This window comes from Sorex araneus, chromosome 6, assembly GCF_027595985.1.
Source record: "Sorex araneus isolate mSorAra2 chromosome 6, mSorAra2.pri, whole genome shotgun sequence".
Lineage (NCBI taxonomy): Eukaryota > Metazoa > Chordata > Mammalia > Eulipotyphla > Soricidae > Sorex > Sorex araneus.
This window is the reverse complement of record NC_073307.1, coordinates 4,136,944-4,157,443: the sequence shown is the minus strand read 5'-3', so window position 1 is coordinate 4,157,443 and position 20,500 is coordinate 4,136,944. Positions and strand designations below refer to the sequence as shown.

Genomic DNA, 20,500 nt, shown 5'->3' with positions numbered 1-20,500 from the left:
GAAGAGAGAGGAGGAGAGACGATAGTTGAGAGGAGAGGCGAGAGGGGAGGAAGGGGAGAAGAGAGGGGAGAGGAGAGAGAGGAGAGGAGAGAGGAGAGAGCGCACCGAGAAACCTCTCAGGTTGAGACTGAGTTGAATTTCAGGATTCATAGAGCACTGACTCCAGAGTCTTTTTTTTCTTTTTTGATTTTGGGTCTCACCCAACAGTGCTCAGGGCTTACCCCTCACTCTGTGCTCAGGGGTCACTCTTGGCAGGCTAGAGACTGTATTCGGTGCCACAGACCAACCCTGAGTCAGCCAGGTGTGAGGCAAAGCGCCCCTCCCCCCACTTGGTCAGCCGTCTCTCCTGAGCGGGTCTTACCTGTAACTCTGACTTTCTTTGCAGTCTTCAAAAGTGTTGTCTTTATTCCCCTCCCCTTTCCTTCCCTCCCTCCCTCTTTCCCTCTTTCTCCTTTCTTTTCCATGGCTCCGTCCATGAGGCGTCGCCCCATAGCTGATGTCATATTCCCCTCCCCCCCACCCCCCGTTGTGCTGAGGTGCTGTGGCCTCGGGTCACAGTCTCATCCAGACTCTCTGGGGGTTGTTTTCTTCTGGAGGACCTGAGACATGAAGGACCTTCGTTGGTATTTTTATAGATAATGAATGATTTTTCACACAAAATGGCATCAATAAAAGCCAAAATAATTTTGTGCCAGTTTTGACCAGTCATTGCCAAAAAATGAGCAAAGATAACTGGTTTTTGGAACTCAGATGAGTGTTTTAACTGAACTTACTGCGCTAGTCATTTTGCAGGGTATTGTACATCTTAAACAGTGTACTCTTATCACGCAATAACTAACCCTCCCCTCCCCTCCCCTCCCCTCCCCTCCCCTCCCCTTTTTCCTTTCCTTGTACTCCTGGCTTTAAAATTTCCAATACACAGTTGTGCGACTGTACCACACAAACATTCAGAATCTACTGATATATTTGGAAAGGAGTTTCTGGGCTCCTTATGGCTTGGCTCTGCGTGTCTCGGGAACTGGACTCCCTAGTTGAGACACGGTTGATCGATCAGACCTGGTGTGTGCTCAGGATGCTGTCTCAGGCGACGTCCTTTCCCCGCTGACTTCCACGTAGGCTCCGGCTCACCCTACTCGCTGGTTTGGACGGAGCAGCGTCAGGCCAGACGTTGTTTGTGTCCGGTTTCTCCACAGTTAGGTGATCCGTGCCCTTTCCCCCGAGTTTAGCGGGAGCCGGCGCTTTCTTTTCTGCTCTGATGCCCCTTCCTGGGGCCAGGCGGGGAAAGGCCCCTGTGATGCGCCTCCGTCTCTGGGCGCTTCCCTCTGCTCCTGGAACCTTATTGGTCTACCCGGGCGACGCTCATGTTGAAAGCAGTTGACCGAGTCTGTGAAACACCGGTTCAGAAGCTTTGGCAAACAGGCCACAGCCCCGGGGAGACGGGAAACACAGGGGTGCCCCGCGCTCAGCCGGGTTCTCTGCTGGCGGCCAGGTGACCCGGCAGACAGGACTCCGGCTGGGACACGCACAGGGACAGCTCCCTCCGGTGGCCCGGCTGGATCATGGAGGGGAGACTGGAGAGGCGGGAAAATGTGAGTTATAATCCAAAAGGAAGATTGTCCTTAGAGGGGCTGGAACACATCGGATTGGGCGTTTGCATCACACTTGACCGATCCGGGTTTGAATCCCGGCATCCCATAGGGTCCCCTGAGCACCGCCAGGAGTAATTCCTGAGTGCAGAGCCAAGAGTAACCCCTGAGCATTGCTGGGTGTGGCCCAAAAAAAAGAAAATGAAAAAGGAAAAAAAAAAACAGATTATCCTTAGAAGCATAACCGATGTTATGAGATGATGCCGGTGTGAGTTAAAGCTACCTGATAAAAAAATACGGTTCTTCTGCTTTTTGTGTTGGGTCACAGCCACGTATGGTCAGGGATCACTCTTGGTGGTGCTCCTGGGACTATATGGAGTTCGGGGGATTGAACCCGGGTCAGCCATGTGCAGGGCAAACGTCCTAAGTACTGTACTGCCTCTCCGCCCCCAGTATGGTTCTTTTGGACGGGGAAATCTCAAAAACTGGAAATTAAAGAGTTAACTGGAAACCCAAGGACCAAAAAAATAAACATGTGAAATGAAAACATGTACTGGATTAACTTAAAAGCTGACTAGAGCTGGCAGAAAAGATCAGTGAATTGAATAAAAGATCAATAGAATTTATTTGAACAAAAGTAGAGGTGAAAAAATGAGCCAAACCTCAGTAACTTATGGATGATGTTCAAGTCATCTAGCATACACACAGTTGGAGTTATTCAAGGGGAAAGGAATGGGAAAGTATGAAGAGTAAAGACAGCAAAAAAAATTTTTTAAATGATGGTTGAAAATGTTCTGAAATTGGTGAAATCCATCAACCTACCAGCTAGTGACGTCGGAGGGTGGGGGCGAAGACAGTTCCTCAGGCACATTAAGGGGTCAGTGTGCTGGAACTCGGTGATGGGCAGGAACCTTAGAAGCAGAGGGGCGGGGAGGAGGGGGAGGGAGCACGAGGGATCCAGAGGGTGTGCAGATCACTCCCCAAGAGCAGTGCGAACTCGCAGCAATGGCTGAACGTTCCTTGTTTTGTTTTTGGGCCACACCTCGTGGTGCTCAGGCCTGAGTCCTGGCTCAGGGTCACTCTTGGCAGTCTCGGGGGGCCGTATGGGGTGCTGGGGATCGAACCTGGGTCTGCTGCCTGAAAGGCAAGTACCCGGCCTGTTGTACAGCTGCCCAGGCCCCGCGGCTTAATATTTAAGAGAAAAACGCAGCAGCAACAACTTTTATTGATTGATCTGGGGCTCCTAAACCATAACCAGGGGGCTTGAGGGCCCCACTGGGTTGTTCTTGGTCATCGTGGATGCAGGCTCAGTGCCAGGACTGGGGCGGACATGCAGAGCTGCCCAGCCGGCCCCTGCTACAGTGCTCCCCGCAGTGCTCGGGGCCTCGGGTACCAGTGATGCGCAGGGTGTGTGGTGCCAGGATTTGAGCCAGGGTTGACCATGTGCAGGACATACACCTTTTTTGGGGGCGGGGGGAGTATGGGGGTCACACCCAGCGGTGCTGAGGGCTTACTCCTGGCTCTGCACTCAGGGATCACGCCTGATGGTGCTCGGGGGACCATATGTGGTGCTGGGGATTGGACCTGGGTAGGCCATGTGCAAGGCAGATGCCCTCCCTGCAGGACTATTGCTCTAGCCCTGAAGCCGGGTGCTAGCTCTCCCCACAGCACCATTCCCCCCCTCCCCAGGAACAGAAAAATGCAAGAATTCTGTGTTAGAGAAATCAAAGTGAGAATTCTGCTGGAGTCCGTTTTCCAGCAGCAGTCACTCTCAGAACAAAGTGCCAGCCTTTTTCTCAAGGCCTGTATTATCTGTCTGTGACAAAGGACACAAGGGCATCTTCGTCCCCTGGAAGGAGGTTTCTGTCTTCCATGCTTACCGAGATGGGGCCAAGAGTTGTTAGGCCAAAAGCAGTGTCTGACAAGTACGAATTAAATGATATAGTCAGTTTTTGTTTGTTTGTTGTTTTTAATTTTTGGGTCACATGCAGCGATGCACAGTCATGATCCAGCCAGTTACTCCTGGCTCTACACTCAGGAATGACTCCTGGCGGTGCTCGGGGGACCCTATGGGATGCTGGGAATCGAACCCGGGATGGCTGCGTGCAAGGCAAACGCCCTACCCGCTGTGCTGTCGCTCCAGCCCCAAATGATATAGTCAGAAAAGAAGCACTACGGCCATTTGTTGCTTGTCGCATAGATTTAAATAAAGCAGAAAGTAAGTCATTGGTTGCAAGGTCGGCCGTTTACAGGTTTCTTAGAGGCCTGTGACAAATGTGCAGGTGTCCTCCTGTATGTCTTCCGTGTGCGCGAGTGTTCCAGATGTGCTAGCCACTGGCATAAAGATGTAAAAACACTCTTGTCCTCAGCCTGCCGGGTAGGAAGCCGCCCCTCCTCCCGGCAGCGCGCCTGCTTGTCAGGGTGTACAGATTCTCCTTCGGAACCCTTGACCGCGCCGCCATGGCTGCAGCTGGGCGGTCAGGGGCTGTTCCCCAGAGGAAGCCAGCGGCGCCGGTGGCAGCCCGCGGTTGAGGACCAGGTGCTGTCCCAGGTGCCTGCAGAGCTCCCGGGAACCCTGGCATTGTCGTGAGACTGATGTTTGTGTTCACCAGTTGTCACTGCTTGGATGCACCAGGGTTTGGTCCTAACCAGTACCTTGCCTCTCTCTCACCAGCCACTGTGGCTGGTTGGTGCCTGGCATCTGGGTTTCCTGTGCCAGCGGGTTGAAGCAGTCACATGGGTTAAATTATTTTCACCCACTAGTTTTGTTGGACCCGTTGAGGAATAACCCCAGGAAGAACATAGAGCCGACGTGTCCATCCAGCTCTGCAGAGTTCACGGAGGGTGATCACAAGTGGGTCTGGAGCAGAAACGCCCCCGGGACTCAGCATACACGGGAGTGCGTCAGGGAAGACGCGTCACACAGCTGCCCGTGGCCTCAGACTCCAGGAAAGGAAAGGAATCCTTCCGGGCCAGAGAGGGGCGGTACAGAGGGCAGCCTTGCGTGTGGTCAGTCCCTGCACAGCTGGGGCGGCCTCAGCCTCTCTTGTCCCCCTTCTGCTCCTCCCCCAGCCCCCAAATACTTCTTGTGTGCTTGACGTGTGCCAGGAGCGGGGATCTGTCGTCACACCCCACCGGGTTGATGGACGTGTTAGTTAACTGGATTGTGGGTGACATTTCACTGTATCGCGTAGAGAGCCATTGATTTAAGTCTATGCGATTCCTTTTGTTGGCCGTACTCGGCAGGACTGAAGGAAACAGGCTTCACCCTTTCCGTGGAAGCCCCTGGGAGCCCGCCCATCTGCTTACCCCGAAGGACCAGTCACTAGCTTCACTTCGCATCGACGAGATTTTTGAACGGTACATAAGTGATCTCTGATCATTGTGTCAGATCATGTGTACACCGTTTTTGAAGTGAAAACCATAAGTTGCCGTGCACCCGCATCTGCTGGTTTCGACTGGTTCTGTTTTCTGCAGTCGTGGGAGGGGTTGCATTTTCCCGCTCTGGCTTCCCTAGGATGCCGCACGTCTCGTGGACATTTCCTGCTGCTGGGAACTGGCCGTCCGTATCCGCCGGTCAGTGCTGGCCAGGACGGCTCCCCGGAGCATGGCCCGCTAACATGCCGGCTTCCCTTCTAGGTCCAGTGGCACTGTAGGGCGCGGATGGTTGCAGGAGCCAATTTTTACATAGTTGGACGGGATCCGGCTGGCGTGCCTCACCCGGAAACCGGGAAGGACCTCTATGAGCCCACTCACGGCGCCAAAGTGCTGACCATGGCCCCTGGCCTCATCACGCTGGAGATCGTTCCCTTCCGAGTGGCGGCTTACAACAAGAAGAAGAAGCGCATGGACTACTATGACTCGGAACAGTAAGTGGGACATTCTCCACCACGTCCCGGGCCACCCCGCCCCGTGCTCTGCCCCTAGGCCTCCTGGGAGAGCTTCTCCAGAGGGGTGGCGCGGGGTTTGCGACACCCACTTCAGAGGAAGGCTTTACGGCCAAGGGGCTGAGTTCCCCAGCCATGCCAAGAGTGAGCGGGATGAGGATGGAGTTTGGGGGTTTGAGGAACTCCGGGGCCAAGGGTTCGAGGACGGTTGGTGTTGCCTGTGGAAGCCCAGGGGCCTGGAGCGAGCTTAGTGACCGCTGAGTCTCCATGGAGCCGTGTCAGGCGCTGCTGCCTTGCAGGTGTCCAATCACGGTTGCCCTCAGCAGCCGTCCGCAGCGGGCACTGTCCCCGTCTTGGTTTATTGAGGAGTAGCCAGCAGGGCACACACTGGCAGAGCCCCGAAGGGCAGCAGGGCGGGCGGCGACCCCTGTGTTCTGACTTTACTTAAATGCCCGTGGGCTCTTGTCTCTGTGGAAGACCGTGACCCTGGTCCTGTGTCATTCTGTGATGCCGAGGACAAGAGCTAAGAGAAACTCTCCACCCATCAGAGCATCCGGGTAGGGTGCTCAGCTTGCCTTGGTTCAGTCCCCAGGTGGTCCCGAGCCTTGCCAGGAGCGATCTCTGAGCACAACTCCGTAGGACCCCCAGGCCCCCAAATAAGTAAATAAAATAAAGAATATTTGGCGCCAGAGAGATAGTTCACGGGTCGGGTTAAAGCTCTTGCTGTGCACCCAGCTGACCCCAGCTGGAGTCCCGGGCACCACATGTGCTCCCCAGAGCACTGTGGGACATTTCTGAGTAGACCTTGAGCACTGTGGCGCGACCCAACACCCTTTCCCGACTCCTCCCCATCCGAAAACGGAATATCAAGCTTAGGGTCATCTCAGGTCATCGATGCAGGCTGACGCTGTGTGAAGAACGACCGTTATTGAGGGTAGAGTCAAGGGGTAGTTGTCCTCTAGCCCACCGGCGTAAACGGTTTTGGGGAAAGCACGAGTTTTGGAGGATGGTGCCAATAGCTTTTCTGAGTGTGTCATGGTCGCTAAAACCCAGGGAGAACTGAGGGGAGCAGACGGACTGACAGACCTCACAGGCAGTCAGTTCCCCGGGCCCAGCTATGGATTCAATACAGGGATTTTCCAGAATTCTATTTTCTTTTGAAAATCCAAAATGTGACCCAGATTCCAGTGGATTCTGAAAAACATCAAGGGGAGAATTTGCGACAGACTAGGACCTTTCACCCTTGTATCAAGTCCGGGTCTGAGGCGGCCAACTCGCTGCGTATACGCACATCCGTGTGTGCTTGTGAACACGAGTGTGTGTGCATCTTTAGAGTCCTACGCATGTTGCAGTGTCGTGTCGATGCCAGCAAGCCCTGGGTGCCGTCGTGGGCGCTGTCCCACCGAAGGGCTGCCTTAGAGGCATCAAAGAGTTTGAGGGCAAAGACACGCAGTTACAGCGTACTTTGAACTCGGACGCCACCAAAGGCCATGGAAACCCAGAACGTAAATTCAGTAGTAAGGGGAGTAAAAGGGCGTCTGATTCAGACCTGTCCTCCTGGGGTTGACGAGAGGTCGGCCTGCTGTGGGGGTCTGAGGCTTGCCCGCGTCGCACCCCTGGAAACGGCAGCCGCAGAGCTGGAGGCTGGCCCGCTGCCTCGGCCTCCCACCCCCCCATCAGCCTCTCTGCTTTTCCGCTGGACGGGCCGCTCGGGCCTGACCGGGCAGAGAGGGGGGCAGCGCGTCCCTCAGAGCCTGGGCCGAGCCCCGAGCCCAGGGCGCCCTTCCACGCTGATGGATCTGCCCTGCTTCCTGTGTCGATCTGCCCCGTTCCCGAGGGCCGTGTGCAGGCCCCTCTGACCGAGTCACGCAGGACTGGCCCATCTGCATGTAGTTGACGGACGGGCTGGGGAGCCCTTGATAACTTTCATGTTTTGTTAAATCTGCGCGGTATTGCTCTGAGTTTCTCTTTTAATCATTCCAAAGCTAAATAATTACATCAGTTCTCATAAGATTTTCCAACGATGAATTAGTTGCATGACTAGCTCATTTTCTTGGAATTTTTTTTGAGTTACCAAATCTTAATAAATTGTAACTTGGGAAGCTTTAAAACTGCCTCGTTTTTTTTTTTTTAATTTTTCATATTTCTGTTCAAATACAATTAAGTTGATGGGAGTATGTTGGAAGGTGATTAAAATTTTGTGGAAAGGCGATAGCCTTTGATGTAGTGAGAAAACACAGTTATTAATTATGTACACATGAGGCTGTCTTGTGTTTGATTAATGGACGTTACTCAATGCCAACTTTTATGTAATTAATGATTCTGTAGCTTTTGATTTGATTAAATACCAGTGTAAGACAAGGCTTGGGGAGAAAAAGAAAACTTCAGGAAGATTCAGGCAAGATATCATTGATAGGAATTATGATTAAAAATCATCTGCTTACACTTAGGAAGCTAAGTTTATTTTAGCTATAATAGTGACTCAAGGAGATTTAGTTTTAGAGCTAAAACCAAAAGATTAAAGCCCTTTCCCTCAGATGTTACAAACTTTGAGAGATAACTCAGTGATCCTCTTAGTAATTTTATTTTTCTTCCTGCAGTAGATCTTCTGTAGTTGAGTAGAAAAATACACGTTAAGATCCAGATGGTTGAAAGAGCACTTGACCGGAGGACATAGTGCAGGAGCCGGTGGAGGGAGGCTGCCTGGCGCCTGCGTGCGTGCGGCACTGCCGTCCCCCAGAGTGCGGCCTCCTGTCATTGGATGATGGAGACACCCGTCTCTCTGTCTCTCTCTTCCTCCCTTCCTCCCTCCCTCTCTTTCTCCTCTCTCCCTCCCTCCCTCCCTCCCTCCCTCCCTCCCTCCCTCCCTCCCTCCCTCCCTCCCTCCCTCCCTCCCTCCTTTCCTCTCCCTCCCTCCCTCTCTCTCCCTCCCTCTCTCCCTTCCTCTTCCCCTCCTCTCCATCCCTCCCTCTCTCTCCCTCCCTTCCTCCCTCCTTTCCTCTCCTCCCTCCCTCTCTCCCCCTCCCTCTCCCTTCCTCTTCCCCCCTGTCTCTCTCTCTATCCCTCCCTCCCTCTCTCTCTCCCTCCCTTCCTCCCTCCCTCTCTCTCCCTCCCTCCCTCTCTCCCCCTCCCTCTCCCTTCCTCTTCCCCCGTCTCTCTATCCCTCCCTCCCTCTTTCTCCCTCCCTCCCTCCCTCCCTCCCTCCCTCTCTCTCTCCCTCCCTCCCTCCCTCCCTCCCTTTCTTTTTCCTCTCTCCCTCCCTTCCTCCTTTCCTCTCCCTCCCTCCCTCTCTCCCTCCCTCTCTCCCTTCCTTTTCCCCTCCTCTCCATCCCTCCCTCTCTCTCCCTCCCTCCCTCTCTCCCCCTCCCTCTCCCTTCCTCTTCCCCCGTCTCTCTATCCCTCCCTCCCTCTTTCTCCCTCCCTCCCTCCCTCCCTCCCTCTCTCTCCCTCCCTCCCTCCCTTTCTTTCTCCTCTCTCCCTCCCTCCCTCCTTTCCTCCCCCTCCCTCCCTCTCTCTCCCTCCCTCTCTCCCTTCCTCTTCCCCTCCTCTCCATCCCTCCCTCTCTCTCCCTCCCTTCCTCCCTCTCTTTCTCCTCTCTCCTTCCCTCCCTCCTTTCCTCTCCTCCCTCCCTCTCTTCCCCTCCCTCTCCCTTCCTCTTCCCCCCTGTCTCTCTCTATCCCTCCCTCCCTCTCTCTCCCTTCCTCCCTCCCTTTCTTTCTCCTTTCTCCCTCCCTCCTTTCCTCTCCCTCCCTCCCTCCCTCCCTCCCCCTCCCTTCCTCTTCCCCCCTCTCTGTCTCTCTCGATCCCTCCCTCCCTCTCTCTCTCCCTCCCTTCCTCCCTCCCTTTCTTTCTCCTCTCTCCCTCCCTCCCTTCTTCCCTTCCTCCCTCTCCCTCTCTCTTCCTTCTCTTTCCCTCCCTCCCTACCCCCTTTTGTCCCCAGCTAGTGGTAACAGGACCCCCCCCCTCCCCTGGTGGAGCTGGTGCTGGTGATCGGGGGAGTCACCCAGAGAAGGCACCCTGTGCTCGCTCTCCTACCCGAGGCTTCTTTAAGTTTCGTACTGTCTGGCCAACTCTTGGATATGGCCCCAGAGCTCTCAAACAAACAGACAAATAATGAATAAAATCAGGGCTCCGGTGCTTACATGAGGCCCACTCAGATCGTTGTTCGCTATCCCGGGCCATTGATTAGTAATCCCAGTCATACCTGAAGAATTAACTGCCATCCTGTTTCGGCATCATGGTGTGGAGTCGTGGAGAAAGGTCTTGAGAGCATCTTACGGTTCTGCTGTCAGTAGCCTTGTGCGACGGCTGTTTAGGCTGGGACGTACCCACCCAGGAGCCCGGAGACTCCAGGGGGCAGCGCGTGAAAATTGCCAATTGGCGACCAGGGCAGGAAACGTGCGGGCAAGCTGGTAAGACAAAGGCGCCGTAGAGAAGCAGGAAAAGGTTAAGAAACGCTCGCCTGAGGTTCCGAAGCTAGTGTTCCCTTTCTGTACTAAGACTCGTGAATTCCGATTTTTCTTGTTTTGCCTTTGTGCCGACACTCAAGTCTCTTATCACTTTCCTGCTCTCTTCCAGGACGTCTAAGCCCCATCATCACACTAGAATATTTCTGTGGAAAAAATCTTTGTTTTCCTCTCTAAGGGTCAGAGCAATGCACAAGTGTTTCTGTTGCTCGACGGCAGAAGTGTCTTTTGGTTGGTTTCTTAATGAGCCTGGTTAGGGGTTTGAAATTCCCAAGGACTCTTCTAGTTTCTAGGCGTTGCATATTGTTTTTCAAAAGAGGGTCCGAACCCTTGGCATTGGAATACAGACCCCCAGCTATGAAACAGTGTTGGGGGTGGGGAGGGGGGAGGAAGACCAGACGGGGAGAGGCGGAGGGACAGTGGCGGGGACGGGGGGTGTGTAGGCATCTTGTGAGGACTACAGAAAAGATCTGTGTGTGTGTGTGTGTGTGTGTGTGTGTGTGTGTGTGTGTGTGTCCCATGGACGTTAACATGACTGTTATGTAAACTGTGACGAATAAGCTAGAGAGTTGTTCCGTTTTGTGACGCGGGCCCCTGGCGCTGGAGCGAGGGCCGGCACCTCTCCGCCCCGGCCGGGCCCGGCTGCACCCGCGCCACTTCGAGCAGTTCCTGTATTCCCGTCTGCCAGGGCCTCACTGAACATCTGGCACATTGTCTCGTTCGTTTCAGCAAACATTCAAAACTCTGCATGGACTAGTGTGTGTATGAGCACACATATGAAGTAGTATGGAGGGAGCACTGGAGTCCCATCGCTCTCCGCTTTCTGCTGTGTGCGTGTCGGTTCTGTGTGTGGCAGTCTGGGCTGTGACTGGGTTCTGACAGCGCCTGTGTGGGTTCTGGTTCTGGAGAGCCTGCCCTCCCAATGCGGTCTCTTCGGTAAACTGAGGCAGGTGGCACCCGCCTGTTCCTGAAAAACACTGAATTTGTTTTGGTTTCGTTTTTTGGCTTCTTCCTCCAGCAGCTGCTTCCGTGAGGAGCGTGTTGCTCCCTGTCTTGCTCTTCACTTGTGCTTCTTTCTCCTGCCCTTGGGGGCCGTGGGGGGTAGGAGGGAGATTGACTTTCGATAACAAGATCAAGAGTTTCTTGATTCAAGCATTTTTTTCCCTTGACCTTGTCCTTGACCCCTGGGGCTTGTCCCCGCGCTGGGGGCACAGTCACCTCTGCTGCGAAGCCTCAGTGGTTTGTGGCAACACTGGCCTGTTCGGAGACTTTTATCGATGTCCCTTAAATTATTTCATTATTAAAAAGTCAAAAACGGGCTGTTTTTCTTTTTCTGTACATGACTTCAGAAGCTTGTTCCGTTCCTGTTTGGGGCTGGGGCGTGGGGGCGCCAGAGTCCTGGTTTCTGGGTAAATGAGGGCACGTGTGTTTGAGCAGAGTCGGGAGCGGAGAGCTCGCGGCTCACGGAACGCAGTCGTTTCCTGCGGCAGTGGTGCCCCATGGGATGCGACAGTGGCTCCCGGCGCTGGTTCTGCCTGGCCGTGTTCTAGGGCGCAGGGGGCTGCTGCTTCCTGCCCGCCCGGGAACGCACACTTGCGTCCCTGGACCCCTGGCCGGCCACAGGGATGGAGCGGCGGGAGCCTGCTGTGCGCCTCGTATTAGGCTGAGTGGGGGGCGAGTCCCAGGCACGGTGGGCCCCGGGGCTCCTGGGATTCGCTTCCTGAGAATCGGGGTCTGCTCTGGAGTTAGCTAGCAAGAGGCTTCCGCCAGAAGCAGATGGACAGTGATGTGCTGTCCCCCACTGAGGCACGGGGACCCCCTGCCCCTGGCAAGGTCGGAGACCCCAAATTTTGTGTGTCATGTTCTTTATAGAGCATCTGAAGCCTGGCCCTTGCGCGCGGCAGGGACCCATCTTCCCACCTGAGCTAGGTGATACGTTCCGAGACCCTCCTGGGTGAAGACAACGGGACTGTCTGTAAAGAGCCTTCAGGGCTAATGGTGGTGGGGTTGGTTCAGATGCTGGACGGAATCAATCAAACAACTTTAGAATTGTTTTAAAAAGACATTGAAGGGCAGCCCTGGAACTTTATTCTTTCTGTGTCTGCTAGTCGCTTTCCCGCCGTTTGTATTGATCAGAGCAGGGCGCGGGAAGGAACACAGTAGGAATCCAGGTTGGGGTTCATCAGATGCTAGATAATGAGGTTTTCCATGTATTTCAGTCGAGCACTAGTTTCAACAAAATGATTGTTAACTTTTCTCACATATGCCAGTTCGGGTTTTTTTTTTTTTTTTTTTTACTGCTGGCAGAAAGCTACAAGTGACTGATTTTGAAGAGACGATTTTAAATCTCATTCCGAAGGACTCTGCGTTTTGGTGAAGCTATGCAGTACATAAGCTTTCTCAAGTTAATTTAGACCCAAAATAGTTTTCTTAGCCTTGCCTCTAAATTGCCACTATTTTTAGTGCCGTGGGGGAAGAAACCATTTGCGTTTCTGCTTATCGTCCTGCTAGCATTCTTTGGAAATGGGTCTAATTGCATCCGAATCTTCAAAAGGCAGCGGGCAGGGCCCTCTGACCCAGCTCCGCGCCTGGGCAGCTGCTGCCAGGCCTCTGACGGCCACGTGTGGCCTGACTCGGCAGATGGGCGGGGAGAAGGAACGGCCTCAGCACGGGGCCAAGTGTCCCGGCCCTCTGCGGCGAGTCAGTGCAGCCACATGGGGTCCGCGTGCCCGCCGGGGTGGCGTGCTGGCCTCACAGGACCCCAGAGTCGGCCACATGCTGTGTTGCTGCCCCCCACCCCCCTCCACCTTGCCCTGTGTGAAGAACAGACACTGCCTCCATCAGCCATGACTGTTTGGGGACGCAGGGAAGGCAGCAGACACATGTCTGTCTCCCTCAGGTGTGCGGAGACTGGGGTGTGCTGGGTGTGACTGGCCGACCCCCTCCACGTTGCTTTGCAGGTAGAAACCCAAGATCCTCTCTGCAGTGATCTTTCCCTCGTCTGGCGGCTTCCCGTGGGCTCGCAAGTAGAGTCCAGAGCTTCTTTTACTTCTAAAAAAAATGGAGAGGGGGGAGGGGCACAGCAATAATACCAGCAATAATACTTGCCTTGTATGCAGCATTGGGGGGTCCATCCCCTGCACCCCGATGTCCCCCCAAGCCTCAGCACCGGCGGGAGTGACTCAGCGCAGTCAGTCGGCCCTGCACACTGCCAGGAGCGGCTCATCATCTTTTAAATATTCCTCGGGGGCCGGGCCTGGGCATTCTGGCCAGCCGGGCCCGGTGCCGGCCTCAGGGCACAGCGCTGGCCCTCGGCCCTGTGTGGCGGGGGGCCGCGTGTTCTGGGAGGGAGCCCCATCCTGAGGGGCAGCTCCTGGGGATGCTCGGCCAACTGGACCAGCGTGTTCAACGGTGGATCCAACCGTGGAGCGGCAGTGCTGTGCGCTCCGGCTGCCCCCATCGGGGGTGCTGGGCCATCATTACTGGGGGGTAGGGAGGGGATTTGGGTGAGCGAGTACGAGCCTGCAAGTGTAGCTCTGGCTTGGATCCCAGCCTCTGAGGGCCCGTGAGACCGGCCTCTGTTGGCAGCGCCGTCGGGGAAGGGGGAAGGCACCGGCAGGTTGGTCGATGGTATTTCTTACAGCCGCGTGCAGATCTGTGTGGATTACAGTTACAAGGGTCCACTACAATGATGCTCATTTCTAAAAAGCTAGAGTTCTCCAAGTGTGGTTACTTTCGTTTTCTTTTTTTTGCTCAGTGACCATCGGAAACCAAGTTGATATTTACATCTGTGTCCTCCCACCAAACCAGATTCTTGCTAAAATTTTTTTTTTTCTGTTTAGCTTGTCTACCTTGTCTTCCTTGGAGAGAAGGAACGTAGACTTTTTAAAATTCATTTTGTTGGTTTTGGAGCCACACCCAGCTGGTGGTCAGGGAACCATACACGGTACCAGGGATCAAACCGGGGTCAGCCACAACCACGCCAAGTGCCTTCAGCCCTTCTACTGTCTCTCCGACCCTTTACTCTGACTTCCTCAAATCGTGACATAATTTAATTTTTTTTTTTTCTCACTCAGCCATGAAGACTTTGAGTTTATTTCTGGAACACGGATGCGCAAGCTCGCCCGAGAAGGGCAGAAACCTCCAGAAGGTTTCATGGCACCCAAGGCCTGGACGGTGCTGGTGGAATACTACAAGTCTCTGGAGAAGGCCTAAGCCGGGACCCCCGGCGGCTGACACGTCACTGAAGACCCGGAAGGACCACGGGCTGCCATTGGCATCTCTCTGTGGTGGCCTCTTATCTGTACACTCATCCCAAAAAAACAGACCCGTTTCCTTAACTAGCACAGTTTGGTCTGCCTTATGAATTGTTTGGAGCTAGTGTAACACTCTGTTGGTTTTAATGTATCTTTTCCACTTACTGTAGTTACTATTCCTACAACACACTTTTAAAATCTTGTCTTTTTTATATTGTATTTATGCTTCTGTCTCATAATTTTTTCAAACTTTTTTCGTAGTATAGTATAATCAACAGTATAAACAGTGAGTCTCTCTATCGCCCCTTGGTAACAAAAAAAAGGGCTTAAATCCACTAACCAAGAAACATAGCGAGATGGCAGGAACTGGACATCTGTAGCAATTAGATTTTGTTTTTTTACATTGGAACTACAAACTCTCTTCTTTCTTGCAGCCAGCTATTGATCGCTCAGCTGTTATAATCTAAAATATCCTGATGGTCTGTTTAAGCCCTGAATGAACTTTATTCAATAAAAATAATTTTTTGGTCTTCGTATTTATGTGTCACCGTGTATACGCGTGTTTGTCGTCTTGATAAGGATTGAGCCCAGGCCGTTGATGGTTACTTTTTATCCTTAATTGGTTTGTTTTCCAGTACTCTTCCCTTCCAGTCCAATGATTGTGATGGAGGAGAGAAAACACTGGCCTTTTTCCTGACTGAACCCTAATAATTCTTAAACTGTGTTTCTTAGTGAGTTTTTCAGTGGGAAAATAATGCATCCTTAGTCCACCCATAAACTCAAATCTTTCCTAGTACCTCTGTAGTATTCTTAACCACCAACCATGGTGGTGCTGGTCACAGGGACATGATAGAAGCTGCAGTTACTCATTTTGGAGGATGAGATGGAGGCAAGGTAACATCTCGAGCCTCTCAAGGCTCCCTGAGGGGAACATTCGAGAGGAGACGTGTGAGACGATTCTGGAGGTGAGGTCAGCACTTCGGATCTGCAGTCAGGCTACACATGATGAATAATCTTGCATCATCTGGCCTTGAAAATCCAGCACTGTAAAGAGATGGTACATGATAAATATAGATCTTACCAGTCAGGCAAGTGGAAATACAGCAGAAGAAACTCGACACAAAAATAGTTAAAATAGATGATGGAACTAACCAGGGGAAAACTCTGTTTGAAGTTTGGGTCGGCTGTGTGCCAGCAGGTATCCTGTGGGCTGTACTGTTTCTTCAGCCCCTGGGGAAAAGTTAAGAAGAAGAAAATGGAGAGTGATATCTGGGAGAATAGTTTTCTATTCAGATTCATAGAATTGGCTATATTAATATCTAAAGATTGAGGGTATCACTGTCTTCTTAGGTTGTGTTTCTTAGCCTGATAAGATTCATTGGCAGTGACCTTATATCTTTTACTTAATTATGCCGATTTAATTAAAAATTCCCTGTATCTAAAAATGTTGCCTTTCACTTACTGAAAAGTATTTTAATGTGATGTACGTATAACATTAAATAAAGAATACTTACCACTTCTCACAAAAAAAAAAAAAGAAAATGGAGAGTGCGTTACCATTTTACTTGTGGGGAGCTTACTCACTAATGGATGCGAAATTTAAAAAAATCTCTAGGGGGCAGGAGAGAGCTTCATAAACTGAGCCTGTGCTTTGCAAACAGGAGGTCTGGATTCGATCCTGAGCACCACTTGGCCCCTTAAACCCAGCCTCACTCCAGGACAAGCCTGGGGAAGCATGCCAGACATGGCCCCAGGCACCCCTCTCTCACCACACCCCTCCCCCCCACACACGCATGTCTTTAGCAGGTGGTGTGAGGGTACTTGGATAGCTATGTTGGCAGGAAAAAGTAGAGGTTGTAGTTCATATATGAATTGCTGGCTTCTCATGAACTGACTTTTTCTTTAGGGACAGTTCCTTTCTGTTACATCTACGGAGGTTGAAGTGCACCGTAGAATATGTCTCTGCAGCAGAGTGTTGGAGTGGTAGTTCAGCAGGTGGGCACTTGCCTTGCATGCACCTGACCTGGATTTGATCCTTAGCCCTCCACTGGGCTCCTGGGCCTGCCAGGAGTGAGCCCTGGGCAACACCTGCTGTGGCCCAAAAACCAAAAAGAAAAGAGAAAAACGAATATCTGGAATATCCGTCTCTGACCCCCAAAGAACTCAGGTGTGATGTGGCACCTCAGCTTGACAAACTCAGAAACTCCCACTGGGATGCTGAGTGTGTGGGGAGAGAAGCAAAGTTTCGAAGAGAAACATGTGTACTTGCTCGGTGAACGGACGTGAGGTGACAGGAGTGGCGTGTATCTGGAGAGGTAGCTCTTGGGGGTCTCCCGGGCAGAGGAAGTGTTTTCTCTAGAATATTCAAGTGCTCTGACCTTGGCAGAGTCCTCTGTGACCGTCCTTCCGTTCATGACCACTTTCTAAGCTTCCTTCTGCAGCTTTCCCCATGAATTCCCTTGATGGTAAATTAACTTGGAGTTTCCATTGTTAGCTACTAGGAGACCTCACTGTAAAACATGGCATGTGGAAAAAATGCATTTTACATAAAAACCTTGGATGTTTTTAATGTCCATAGAGTATTCTGGAAAAGCAGCATTTGAACATACTTGGCACTGAGAAAACATATGTCCTTTCAAAACCATAAAAACATACCATCAAGATGAGGCTGTGAAGATGAGAATCAAGATTAACACCACTGTGGTGAAAATGTGATCCAAGCAGTTCCTTTGCGTTCTGGCATGGGTTTGTCTTTTCTGAATCTAGACCCCCGGCCCCCTCTCCAGGGACAGGCTGAGACCCGATGGTCTGGGCCTTTGGGACTGGCCACCCACTGGCCGATCTGGAGAGATGGAGAAGGAAGCAAAGTGCCCAGGGATCACCACACGCCCGCAGGTTGGACGTGTCTCTAATCTGTGAATCGATAGACACAGTCCTTTTATTTTTCCTCTTCCTGTTTCATAAAAATGTGCCCAAACCAATCTTCAGAATATCCAACCCTTTCACCAGACCGCTCCTGCCAAGCGGTCTTGGAAATCTCAGTGCCACTTTTATCTCTTCATCAGCTGGAAAAGCAAATGGAAAAAATGATATTTTTTTAATGGAAGGAGGGAAAGAAAAAGTGCAATCCTCTTGGCAGAAGTAGGAGGTTTCAAATCTGTCAGTTCTCTCTTCCACTGTGATAATCAAGACCACATACTTGAGTTTTGTTGCCATCCAAGAGGGGAGCAATTATGTCTATCTCCTGGAAGTCAGCGTTCAAGTGCTTTATCAGGGAAAATTCGGAAGTCATGCTTTCCACATATGGTATATTTTTATTAGCACATATGTATCCAGGAGTAGGTTGGCTCGAAAAGTAGAGAAGTATTTGCCCACTGGGCCTCTTTCACGTGTGGGCTGTATTTCTTAGAGCACCCAGAAACCTCTGGTTATATTCCTGCTAGATCTTAATCCCTCCTCCACTCAGCCTTGCTCTGATAATCTGGGATCTAAGTTTTTTTTATAGCATCTCCTGCCCCCCTAACTCCCAGGCGTGGACCCCAGTGAAAGGTGGCCTCCCTATAGACAAGTCCTAAGGGCTGTGGTTGACAGGGCTGCGTTAACACAGAAGCCGCCTTAGGGTTCGAGGAACTCAAGAAGGAAACACGGAAAATTTTACCATGGACCTTGATTTCGGCCCTGCGCCAGCGCTGAGAGGGTTGGACAATCTGCCTCTGTGAGGAGAAGCAACGTGTCCACAGACACGCTGGGGAACGCTGACCTCACTCTGCCTTCCAACCGCGCTGGCTGCCCGTCTCACCCAGGGGATGGTAGGCAGAGTGCAGAGCCAACGGCAGCAACTCAAGCCAAGACGGCGGCCTGTGCGTTCCAAGGGAAGCCCCGGCCCGGTTCTGTCTCGCCCGTGGGCCCCCTGCGCTGGGCTGTCCTGCACCCAGCAAGGGGCAAGTGTGCGCTTTGAGTTCCATGAGAGGGTCCTAGTGCATGTGCTCCTGCAAGCAGTGTGATGACACAGCTAAAGAAGTGTGACCCTGGCGAGCAGATATGCAAGCAGGGCACCTGCTGGTTGTAAGGAGCAAAGGGGAGGGAATGAGGTTGGTCTTGAACACGCAACCCAAACCTAACAATCACGGTGCGCCTCCTGCTTAATGTGCCAGGCTTTGTGCTTTGAACTTTCCATGTGCCATTTTGTTACATGCTTATAACAGTAACTTGTATGGTGAGAAATATTTGCAAAAGGAGAAGAAAAAAGTTTTAGAATGATCATTGAAATATAAATTAGTTGTAGAGTAATATTTCAAGACGAGAGTTAAACAATAATGTGGGTCAAAGCGAAAGGACAGTCACATGACAATGTCTTCCTAAAGTCATATGTGAGATAGTTAAGGCTCTGATGCATTTTTTGAGGGGAGGAGGTTGAATAAAATACATTGCAGTTCAGGGGAGATGGAGAAAGCTCGTGAGCTGAGCACTGTGTGCTTTGCATTCAGGAGTCCCTGGTGCCCTGAGCACTGTGTGCTTTGCATTCAGGAGTCCCTGGTGCCCTGAGCACTGTTAGGAGTGACCCCCACGCACAGAGAGACTCGGGAGGAGCCCTGGAGCACTAGAAGGTAAGGCCCCCCAAACCAAAATCAAACAAAAAAATTTTTTTTAGAATAATATCAAGAACAGGCAAGAAAATAAAAGTGAAGCCAGCATTAAGTATTGACTCGAAGACTCATGAAAAATGGGGACTCGGTGTAAGGTGGGGTGTTATCAGGGGCTTGGCTGGATAACAGTGACCGACTCCGGGCGGCTGACAGCTGAGCTCATCCACAGATGATGGCTGGGGAAGCCGAGGAAGGTGATGAAACATTGAGGCATCTACAACAGAAGCTGGGTGCTTTATGATGGAAGGATAAATGGTAGAATTCACTAAATCATAGTGGCAGGAAGTAAAGCAGATTTAGGCAACAGCGAATGTGTAGAAAACAGTGCTGAGCTGCCGAGTGATAAAATCAAGGGTAGAGTTGCCTCCTAAGCCACATGGGGTGAGGGACATAGACCCCTGCACAGTCCAAACTCTCTAACCTCCGAGTCCCCCGAACACGAGAGCCCTCTGACGGAAACTCATCACTCCCGGGACAGGAACACGTATTCTGTGGAGTGTGTGATAAACTGCGTGTTTGCGGTAAAAAAAGGGAAAAGAAAAAGGGAAGAGTACACGGGTAATTCTGTCCTCTGTCTACTGACACCCTAAGTTTATTCTGTTCACAAGAAAACCCAGACAGACCCAGTGAGGTTAATTAAATTCGTGTCTCTGTGTATCACAAGGGTCGGTGGCATGTCCTTGATAACATAAGAAAAAGGACGGAGAAGCAGTGACAGAGAAGCAGTGCTCTCTAGCCCAGCGGGGCCAGCTACAACCTGGCTCTCTGTTTTTATCAATGGGGTGTGTTGGGTTAAGCATTTGGGTAAACCCTGGGGAGAGAGGGCACTGATAAGGCCTGCAAGGCACTGTCCCCTGCCCCTGACCCTGCGGACTGGCTGGCTTTGCACCGCCCCTGACTTCTGCCCCTGGGCTCCCTTACCTGAGTTCCCAGTGGAGGGAGAGCAGGAGTGGGATGCCATCCTCACCTGCTGCCCCCTTCTGCACAGACGGAGAAGATTCAGCTGCTGGGTCGCCACCGGTGGGGTGGGAGTGAGGCGGCTGTTCCTGGTAGTGACGGTCCAAGTAACTCTCATTTAGGATGCCCAGGTTCACTGCCTTGGGGGCCAGGTCGGCCAGACTCTCCTGAACACCTGAGAAGGCTCAGCATCACGTTGAGCCAGTGATGTTTCTCCTGGCGACGGCATGTAGGAATTTGTGTTTCTAAGGAACAATACGTTATTTTTCAAGCAGGGGCGATACAGAGAATGAGAGTGACTAGGAGGCTGGTGCTGTGTTGGAGAGGACACTGCACGTGCTCAGTGTTGGAGAGGACACTGCACATGCTCAGTGTTGGAGAGGACACTGCACAGGTAGGCCACCAACCAAGTGAGCCAAACGGATCTGAATAAAAGCTGGTTCCAATAGCAGGTTTCTTGTTTTCCCTTTCTCAGATTCTAAGGACTGTCACGGCAGTTCTCAGAGGTTGGTGGTCACCACTTCCGGCTTATCAGCTGAGAGCCCCCAAGCATGGAGTGGATATTCCCCCCAAACCCCACCCCACAGGGTAGCTCCCCAGCTCTGTGCTCTAGGCTGTCTCTTGTGCATGGTATTAACATTCCTCTTCACATTTAATTTCCTTTAAAAATGAGAACAAAAAGAATCTTAATGCCCCAGTCTC

At 52.0% G+C, this 20,500-nt stretch overlaps 1 protein-coding gene across 1 annotated transcript in view; it reads left to right on the top strand.

Annotated features, from left to right (window-relative positions):
- PAPSS1 (3'-phosphoadenosine 5'-phosphosulfate synthase 1) overlaps window positions 1–14,731 on the top strand; it is a 56,646-nt gene extending 41,915 nt beyond the window's left edge. Inside the window, exons 11-12 of the mRNA XM_055142755.1 lie at window positions 5,226–5,455; window positions 14,016–14,731. Coding sequence (XP_054998730.1) covers window positions 5,226–5,455; window positions 14,016–14,154 — 369 coding nt within the window. The 3' untranslated portion in view covers window positions 14,155–14,731. The remainder of the gene's footprint in view (window positions 1–5,225; window positions 5,456–14,015) is intronic.
- Window positions 14,732–20,500: the final 5,769 nt, after the last annotated feature.